A 9862-nucleotide genomic window follows, 5' to 3' on the forward strand; every position below is an offset into this window, starting at 1 on the left:
AAATACATTTACACGTCTCATAAATCCTTCAGCCGTGTATAAACCATTGCACAACAGCAGTGACGAAGAACCGGCGTGGCGATGAAGGACTTGTAAAAACCTGCAGGACTTTAAATGTTAGAGGCGACAGGAGCAGTCGTGTTGCACCTCGATGAATATCCGCACTGAGTTTGACATGTAGTTCATTTTGAAATTAAGTTAAGCAGAGCAACGTGGGAGGATCCATTAAAGGTGTCTGCTGTAGCGAAACCATGAACTCTTTAAAACAGAGACTCCTGAGCTGCTCCGGCAGCGGATCCACAATAATATAACGGTGTCTGTTTGTGTGTGAGTGCATCATACGTAACCTCAAAGAACACTGCGTCTGTGATATGATGGCGAGCTGCCGACTGGACGATGTAAACGTGAGAGCTGTCGCATTTTATCTGATGTTTTTCCTTCAAATATTAAAAGGACAGCGAGGCCTCAGTGTGCCGTTTGGTTCTTATTCATCTTCAGCAGCAGTGAGTCCTGGAGTCACATCTGGAACTGGGGATGACCATAATCAACCGTTTAACCGTTAACCGACATTAAGCATTTTAACCGATGCATGAGACGCACAAATCTTGTTGGTTAACGGTTAATAATCGGTTAACGAGGGTCGGTTATTGGTTAAGAACATTTTTCAAAATGAGCATCCCTATCTGGAACTCACCTTGTCATTTTTGTACGGACTGAATGATCCAGATGTGCTGCATTCAGAGGTTAAGGGATTCCTTAAGTATAAGACCAAGATAAGGCAAAAACATGAAATATTTACGTGAACATTTTAAGGAAACCTTAAAGAGACTATTTCTCACTTTCAGAAATGCTTGTTAACAGCGACACCTGTGGCCGTTAAGTCAACGAAAGTCAGCCTTGGGCTGGCGCTTGTGCTCGCTCTACATAGACATGAAGGAGCATCGCTCAACACAGTGAGGAGACACACGTCAGCTAAAAGCACAATATCACTCTATATTTCAGCTGCTTGGCAGTAATATTAGCTGACCAGACGAAGGTCTCTCCATGAATCAATGCTGATCCTAGTGTTGGCTTTTCCTGCCTCAGCCTCCCGGGCTGAAGCAGGAAAAGCGGGTCGGTGCCGGGGCTGAAGCAGGAAGAGAAAAGTTATCGCCTCCCGACTACGTCCGCAGGGAGACACCGGCACCCGGTCGGAGACGATAACGTTTCTCTCTGCGGAGCCCCGTCACTTTACAAGACACGGGAAACCTCTGTTGGTCTGGAGGAGCTGCAGCAGTTATTTCTGCACAAACGTCCACTGAACATTCACTAGATATTCTCAGAGCTAAACTAACTCTTCTGCAGTGTGGAGTGAGCAGCATGCACGTGAGGTGGAGAGAGAGAGAGAGAGAGAACAAGCGCGGTGTGTGAATGAAGGCAAGGAGGCAGAGGAGCAGAGACTCCAGCCACACGCGAGCGCGCATGGGATCCCGACCCGGTAGATTTATACCTGTAAAAAGTTACAATCAGTCCCTTTAAGGAGAAGATTTAAGGATGTTTTGTGCAACTGGTTTTATTTTAAGGAAATCTTAACTTGGACTTTAAAGAAAATCTTAATTTAAGGTGTTAACTACGTGTTCACATGACGCTGCCTCGCGTATCCTGCGTCCGTTTGGAGCGCTGTAGTCTGGTCAAATAGCTGATCTCTAACTCTTATTTTCAATGATTGTTGCAAGTGAGATACTTCCTGTTTACATCTCCCAAAGCATTATGGGAACTGTAGTTCTAAAACTTGAAGCACAATTATCCCCCATATAGTTAGACAAAGAATAATAAGAGGAGAGAAAAGATCCATATCTATTTGACATGACTAAGACTCTGGATGTCAGAACAGACTGAACGATCCAGATGTGCTGCGGTACATCACAGAGGTCCAGAGGTGACGGGAGGTGGATCCTGTTACAGAGATCTACTCGCTGTTTCTACGTTTCCAGTCTGGATGCTTTAATGTGAGAAAATCAAATAATCTCAGTGAATAAAATGTCTAACTATTCCTTTAAAAGATTAATAATAAACGACCAACACGATGAAGTCCAGCTGTGTTTATTGTTGTTTCAAACCTCCTGATTAAAGGGTTAAAGCTGAGCAGAGAGACGGTTCATAAACACTAAACACTCTGACACTCTGGTGGATCGGTGTTTAATCCATCACAGCACTTCCTGAAGTCATCTCCATGGCAACAGCAGCTGAGGATCATGGGTACTGTAGTGTTATTATTACTATTATTATTATCATTATTATTATTATTATTACTGTGTACAGTATTTACAGTAATAAATAAATATCCACAGCAAAGTTCATATAAATAATTAAAAAGTCTCCACTGTCAAATAACATCTTTAAAAAACATTAACTGACATGATAGAAACATTTCTATTCCAACAGGATGAGAGAGGAGGAGGAGGATTAGGAAGAGGAGGAAGAGGATGAAGAGGAGGAGGAAGAGGAGAGGAGGAGGAGGAGGAGGAAGAGGAGGAGGAGAAGGAGGAGGATGATGAAGAGGAGGAGGAGGAGGAGGAGGAGGAGGAGGAGGATGAAAAGGAGGAGGATGAAGAGGAAGAGGAGGAGGAGGAGGAGGAGGAGGAGAAGTTTCAGGATGTAGAGGAGGAAGAGGATGAAGAGGAGGAGTTCATGGTTTGCTGTAGCTGAAGATCCCGATAGGAAAGTGTTTGACGTGAGTCGGCCATTGAGCCGCCAGCTGGAAGAACTTGACGTCGTTCCACTCGACTCCGTCTATAGAGACTGAGAGAGATGATGATGTCATCACACACCTGATCACACCTGTGTGTGTGTGTGTGTGTGTGTGTGTGTGTATGTGTGTGTGCGCGTACCTCTCAGTGTGTGTTGGTGTTTGGAGGTACAGATCAGTCTGCTGATTCCTTCAATCAGCTGACTCCTCGACTCCGCCTCCTTCTCCTTCGTCTTCTTACTGAGGAACATGACTGACAGAGACACACCTTCATCACCACCATCATCATCATCATCACCATCTTCACCATCACCTCTCCTCTTCCTCACCTTTCTTGTTCTTCTCCTTCCTCACCACCGTCATGCTCATCAGCTCTCCTCCGCTGATCCTCGACACCTGCAGACAGCGGAAGTTGCTCTTCAGAGTGTTCTTCATCCCCCCATCCCTCCTCCGCTCTCCTCCTCCTCCTCCTCCTCCTCCTCCTGCTGCTCCTCCTCCTCCTCCTCCTCCTCCTCCTCCTCCACCCTGACCGCTCCAGTAGTCCACCTGCAGACCCATCACCTCCCCCGGGCAGCTGCACAGGGAGGAGGAAGAGGAGGAGTCAGGTCACGGTTCTCATCACAGAGTCAAACAACATTTATCGATAAATATACTTCTGTAAGGGTATTTCTATTCTATTGTCATATTCTACTGAAACGTCCTGTGTTAAACAATAAAATATTATAAATATAATAAACGTTTTCAGTCCAAAATGGCGGCAGCGGCTGTTGTCAAACAAACACCTGAGTTTCATCTCTTTGCTTCTGTAGTCTTTGACAGAGTAACAGCTTGTATTTTGAAAATCCAGTAAACAGGAAGTACCTGGTTGAGGGGGAGGGAGGAGGGGTGGAGGTGATGCTGATCGGTGCTCCTGATTGGGCGGGAGGAGATCCCAGTATGATGTCATCAGAGTCGACTGGGAGAAGAACCAATCAAACAGGTTTATTTATTGTCATTAGACAATAAAGATGAATCATGTTCATGGTTCCTCATATATATATATAATTATATATTAACACATGCAGTCAGTATTAAAGGTAAAATATTATCATTGATTCTGAATGTGATTATAACAGTTTATGTTCTATTGTGTTTTTATCTTATTGGGGGAATTTTCATATTCATAAAGCTAAATTTCTTAATTCAACCCAAATTTTTTAAGTTATTTTTAAGTTCAAATAAATGTTATTTTGAGTCTCTTAAATAAGAAACGCATGTCAGTAGCTAAAATTTACTTAGAATATGTTTGTCTGAAGAAGTCTGTCACCAAAATGATTATTATTCTTTATTTCTTTATTATTTTGATTTAACTATTTCTTCTTCTTCTATTATTATTTTTTTATTATTATCATTATTATTATTATTAGTAGTAGTAGTAGTAGTATTTATTACCTTCTGATGTGATAATGTTTTTCTTTCTTTACTGTATGATTGTTTGTACATTATTATAATTAAATTTAATAATAATAATAATAACAATAATAATAATAATAATAATAATTTGAGTAAACGTTTTAAAAAATAATAATAAAAAAAGCAGGTGTGAGGACAGACTGGAGCTCTTCCTCAAATTAAAGGTTTGTTTCCTGTATTTGTTTTGTTCTTTCAGAAGTTTATTTGTCTGTGAAGAAAATAAAAGCATAATCAGTTAAATAACGATAAATAATCAGAAACCAAAGGGGGCGGAGCCTGGGAGGGTTGACAGGTGAGTCTGGTCTACCTGAGGTGGACCGGAGGTTCTGCTCCACGATGCCGACCTTCACCAGCTGAGAACAATCATTTATGTACACAGTAGATTAGACACAGTAGTATGTAAAGCAACAGTCAAGTCCATTAGATAGCACATAATAGATGCAGTAATAGTAGTAATAGTAATAATAGTAGTTCTAGTAGTACTTGTCAGTCTTACCCCGATAAAAGGGACAAACTTCTGACAGGAGTCGTCGTCGGGGCTGCAGAAGAAGAAGAAGACCAGAATCAGACATTTACTCATGAAACATAAATCAAACTGTGATTCCTCTGCTGTCCACTAGATGCTGCTGTGGTAAACTTCTGTAAACTGAGTCACCTGCACATCTCAGGTGAACTTTGACCTGTGAGTGACCTCTGAGTGGACGGCGAGATGAAGCTATCTAGTGTGGTTTACACCCAGTTAGCAGACAGGAGGGCTTCATGCTAACACAGCTGTTAATACACCGCAGACACTTACTGTCCTGTTAGCAACCAACCTAACAAACTTCATAAATTACAGCATTTATTTAGCATTATATTAATCGATGACGTGCAGATGAATCTCTGGTGTGAGCCCTCAGGCCTTCAGGCCTTGATCAGACTGCCAGCCCAAATCTGTTTTTTGTCGTATCCAGATAGAATTTAGAAAGTCTGGACGGCCAAAAAAAACACATGAAATGTTTGCAGATCGGATCCAAACGACATGTGAAGGTGGTTTAAAATGGGAATCCAATCAGATTTCTACAGATGCGTCTCAGTCCCGACACTCTAGACCAGGGGTCAGGGGTCAGGGGTCAGCAACCTTTACTATCTAAAGAGCCAATTTAGGCAAAGAAAAACAAAAAAATCTGTCTGGAGCCGCAAAACATGTGATCATTGTGATGAAGGTAACACAGTTTATAGTCTAAGTATATAATATATAAGTCTAATGCAGTGAGGGCCAAAGAGACAATGTACTACGGAGTATTAGGACCACATTGAGGGAAAAAACATCTGAGATTTACACAAAAAAAATCAGAACTTAACGAGAAAAAAATAAAATAACACGTAAAATTACTACTTTATAATATTATGACTTTATTCTCTAAATCTCAGATTTATTTTTTTCCTCAATGTGGTCCTAATACTCCGTCGTACCGTCGTACCGTAGACCTACAACAATGATAAATAAAAATGAAAATAAAGAACAGTTATTCATTTCCATGTTTAAAACTCCACAGGGAGCCTCTGGAGAGGAGCTGAAGAGACGCAGGTTGCTGACCTCTGACCCCTGACCCCCGGTCTAGACGCTCAAATCACAATGAAACGTTAGGAAGCGAGACGGCGCCGTATCCAGGTCTGATTATACATCCATGCACAGGATGGACCTCCATTTCTCATGCTTCTACGTATAGCTATGTAGTTACTGATGCCTACGTCGTTACCACGGCAACCCATGCAGATGATGTGATGTCTGGATCTGATCACTAATAACAGAAGATCTGATCTGAGAAACAAAAGGTCTTTGTCTGCAGTCTGAACGCAGCCTCAGACCTTCCAAGTTGTTAGCTTCATGCTCCATTAGCATGCGCACAAGCACACAGGTGCATAATGCACTACAGTCCTGGAGACTGCAGATGGAAGTCCGTCAGCTACCAAATCAATATGGATATCAACAAAACTGTTTTTTAAACTCCACTTTGAGACATTTGAGACTCCGTCTCTATTTGGACACATCAGGGGTTGCATTCGAAAAGTCAAAAAATTACGTCCTAACGTCTTCTCCTAACCACTTCTCCTAACGTCTTCTCTTAACCACTTCTCCTTGACCTCGATGGAAAACGTCATGAGGTCAAGGAGAGATGAGAAGGAGAATTCAGAAGGACTCAGGAAAAGACAACCGTTGTGTTCAGAGAATCTGACTGCTCTTTCACTAGAAGCTACATAATTATGATGTTAGTGACGTCAGTCTGCCGTGCTGAAACTACAATGTTCTGAAGATGGACTACAAAGGCGCTGCTCCCTCTGTGCGTTCTTAAATATCTCCTTCAGTGACAGACTGCTTCACCCGCGGTGTGTGAAAGAGAGATACCACAGGTCCTCCTGCTGCTGCTGGAACACTTTACATCAACATATAATAAAGATTATCTGACCTAACGAGGACAACCGGCGAAAATATCACCTCATTACCGAGGTTGGAACTGAAATAAACAGGAATATATGATAGATATTGAGTTAATTGTTGGAGTTATGGAGAAGGTGTAGGACCGGATACTTCTTCCTACTTCCTTTGGGACATGTCATATTTATTTATGTTGATTATTCTTTAATTGATTGTTTACTGTTCATTTTATTAGTTATTCTAGTTTTGTTTTTTACTGAGGTATTTGTTACATGTTCCAAATAAATAATTAATTAAAAATAAAGTGAAGGGGCGGCTGGTTAGCTCAGTCGGTAGAGCGAGCGCCCATGTATCGCCAAGGCTCAGTCCTAGCAGCGGTGGACCCGGGTTCGAATCCGGCCTGTGGTCCTTTCCGCATGTCAATTCTCTCTCTCCCCCTTTCAACACTCTATCCACTGTCCTATCAATAAAATGCTTAAAAATGCCCCCAAAAAATAACTTAAAAAAGAAAAATAAAGTGAAACAAAATGGTTGTCACTGTCCACTCATATTAAACATGAATCCCAATTAGTGTATGAAAATAATATGCAAGATCAGTATATAGTTTGTTATTATGAACGGCCGAATGGCGCATCGCTTTAAATGCTGCGGCCGCAAGGAATAGTGGGATGTTATTCTCTCTTTTCCTCTGGTAAAGGATGCTCCAGTGTATCCTCTGCTAAAGGAGATAAGAAAGGAAGCTTTGAAGCTCCTTTCCTTAACATTTGGAGAATTCAAACAGCTCTCATCATGGCTGCTACTGAAGTACTGAGAGGGTCATTTCACTCCGTTAGGAACCTTCCTGAGAGAAAAGGAGTATTCTAACGCAACCCCGGATTCTCTGGCGCTCAGAACAAATAACACAAAATGTCTCTTCAGACACATGTGGGACACTAAACAGGTTAGAGCAGCATCTGAACCACATCCACATGTTGGTCAGAGGAACCTTCAGAACCAGGTTAGTAGTTTAGGAGGGCTGGACATGCAGGACAAAAGGTTAAAGGTCAGAGGAAGAGGAGGCAGCAGGGTGAGGTGGTGAGATACCTGAGGTACAAAATGCAAACTTCACCTCCTTGAATGCAAACAAAAGAAAAGAGAAAGTGACCTGCAGGGGCACAATCATTTCAATCATCAAATTACCATGACGACAAGCAGACAACTTTTAAAATGCTTGTTTTCTGAATGGAGTCTGGATGGATCAGCGCCAGGCTATGCAGCTGCTCCATCAACACTCCACATGACGTCATCTAGAGACGTTGTTGTTTCTACCACAGACAGTCTGTGGTTTCTGGTCTCTGTACAGAGATGATGGACTATCAGAGCTCTGGGTGACCACAGACACATACTAGATTTATTTATCCTCCATTTCTGATTCAACAACGTCAGGACGTCAGTGAGGACAGGAGGACGATCTCAACGCTGAGAGGCTTTCACCACACAGAGACACCAGGATTTATCACTCCAGTTGGAATATTTCAACTCACACAAATGACGCAAATTTCGTGTACACGTGACGTCATTCGCGTCGCCCGACGTGAATTCGCCTCTATTCGCCTCTTTGCATTGACTTTGTATGTAACCATATTGTGAGAAAGGTTCGCTCTGCTCCTGGTGTGAACGCAATGTTACTTCCTCTTTTTGTTCTTGAGTTTTTCTGTTAAACTACACGTGATCTTTGCTCTGTTTCCCTCCAGTGTTTCTGTTGTGTTTGTTACTTTAAAGGGACTGTTTGTAAGAATCAGAAATGTCTTGTTAACAGCTTCACCTGTGGCCGTTAAGTCAACTAAAGTCAGCGTCCTGTTGCTGGCGCTTGTGCTCGCTCTACATAGACATGAAGGAGCATCGCTCAACACAGTGAGGAGACACACGTCAGCTAAAAGCACAATATCACTCTATATTTCAGCTGCTTGGCAGTAATGTTAGCTGACCAGACCAAGGTCTCTCCATGAATCAATGCTGATCCTAGTGTTGGCTTTTCCTGCCTCAGCCTCCCGACCGCGGCCGGAGGGAACGGGGGAGACGCCGGAGTTTTGGTCGGAGACGATAACGTTACTCTCCGCGGAGCCCCGTCACTTCACAAGACACGGGAAACCTCTGTTGGTCTGGAGGAGCTGCAGCAGTTATTTCTGCACAAACGTCCACTGAACATTCACTAGATATTCTCAGAGCTAAACTAACTCTTCTGCAGTGTGGAGTGAGCAGCATGCACGTGAGAGGTGGAGCGAGAGAGAGAGAAGGAGCGCGGTGTGTGAGTGAAGGCAGGCAGAGGAGCAGAGTACAGCAGAGACTCCGGTCCTGGAGACCAAAGCTACGGTCTCCCCCGCGTCCTCCGACCGCGGCCAACACTGTTTAACAGACGAGCTTCACTAGATACAACCAAGAGGTTTTGATGCTTCACTGGAGTTTGTGTTGGAGTCTGAGTCTGAACAGCGTAGACACACGCGAGACCATGAGACACCGACCAGCAATGATTTATACGTGTAAGAAGTTACAAACAGCACCTTTAAACAAGTGTAAAGTGAATGTTGTGATGAGTGGACAGGTGAGGCCGTTCTGGTGAGTGTGGAGCATTTAGAGACTTGGGTCTCTGTAGTTGTATTGTTAACAGAGGGAAGGTCTGAGGTCTGATCCTGACAGTTTACAAACGTACCTCTTGTGTTTGCAGGTCAGCATGGCCTCTGAGATCGGACACAGGTGAGAAACAGCAGCTCCGCTCAGATACTGAGACACTCGTCCCGCGACACCCACAGGATCTGTCCAACAGAGACAACATGTTTATCATCATCAGGCTTCACCTGTCAGACACTAACAGGGAGGATACAGAACATCAGGAAGGTCTCCAGGTAGATTATGATCCTCTGTTTCTTGTGTACAACTGGGACAATGACGGGGCCTATGGAGGACGGAAGCTGCCAAAATAAAATAAATAAATAAATAAATAAATAAATGACTCGATAAATAAATAATTATGTCATTAAATGTAGCAAAAATAATATTTAAAATAAAGATCCATTAATTAATTGATAAAATGTGACATAAATTGATAATAATTCCCTTATTTATTTACTCCTATTTAATTCTGTTTAATTTTACCTTTTATTTATTCATGTATTTATTTTTATAAATTTTTAAATATATTTATTTATTTTATATTTATTTTCAAACTTGTGTATTTATTTATGTATTAAAATATTTATTGTGATTGGCTCGGGCAGGTGTGATGG

At 42.3% G+C, this 9862-nt stretch overlaps 2 protein-coding genes across 5 annotated transcripts in view; both read right to left on the reverse strand.

Moving 5' to 3' along the window:
- LOC119484981 (NACHT, LRR and PYD domains-containing protein 12-like) overlaps nt 1-9862 on the reverse strand; it is a 956516-nt gene that overhangs the window by 492888 nt on the left and 453766 nt on the right. The window lies entirely within an intron of this gene.
- LOC119484991 (phosphofurin acidic cluster sorting protein 1-like) overlaps nt 2542-9862 on the reverse strand; it is a 25172-nt gene continuing 17851 nt past the window's right edge. For all 4 annotated transcript variants that reach the window (XM_037764217.1, XM_037764216.1, XM_037764218.1 and 1 more), the window contains exons 18-24: nt 9289-9391; nt 4677-4719; nt 4488-4533; nt 3590-3683; nt 3058-3302; nt 2871-2981; nt 2542-2781 (exon numbers count right to left, since the gene is read on the reverse strand). In XM_037764217.1, the coding sequence (XP_037620145.1) occupies nt 2669-2781; nt 2871-2981; nt 3058-3302; nt 3590-3683; nt 4488-4533; nt 4677-4719; nt 9289-9391 (755 nt within the window). In that variant the 3' untranslated portion in view covers nt 2542-2668. The remainder of the gene's footprint in view (nt 2782-2870; nt 2982-3057; nt 3303-3589; nt 3684-4487; nt 4534-4676; nt 4720-9288; nt 9392-9862) is intronic.

This window comes from Sebastes umbrosus, chromosome 3 (assembly GCF_015220745.1).
Source record: "Sebastes umbrosus isolate fSebUmb1 chromosome 3, fSebUmb1.pri, whole genome shotgun sequence".
In the NCBI taxonomy this organism is placed as follows: domain Eukaryota; kingdom Metazoa; phylum Chordata; class Actinopteri; order Perciformes; family Sebastidae; genus Sebastes; species Sebastes umbrosus.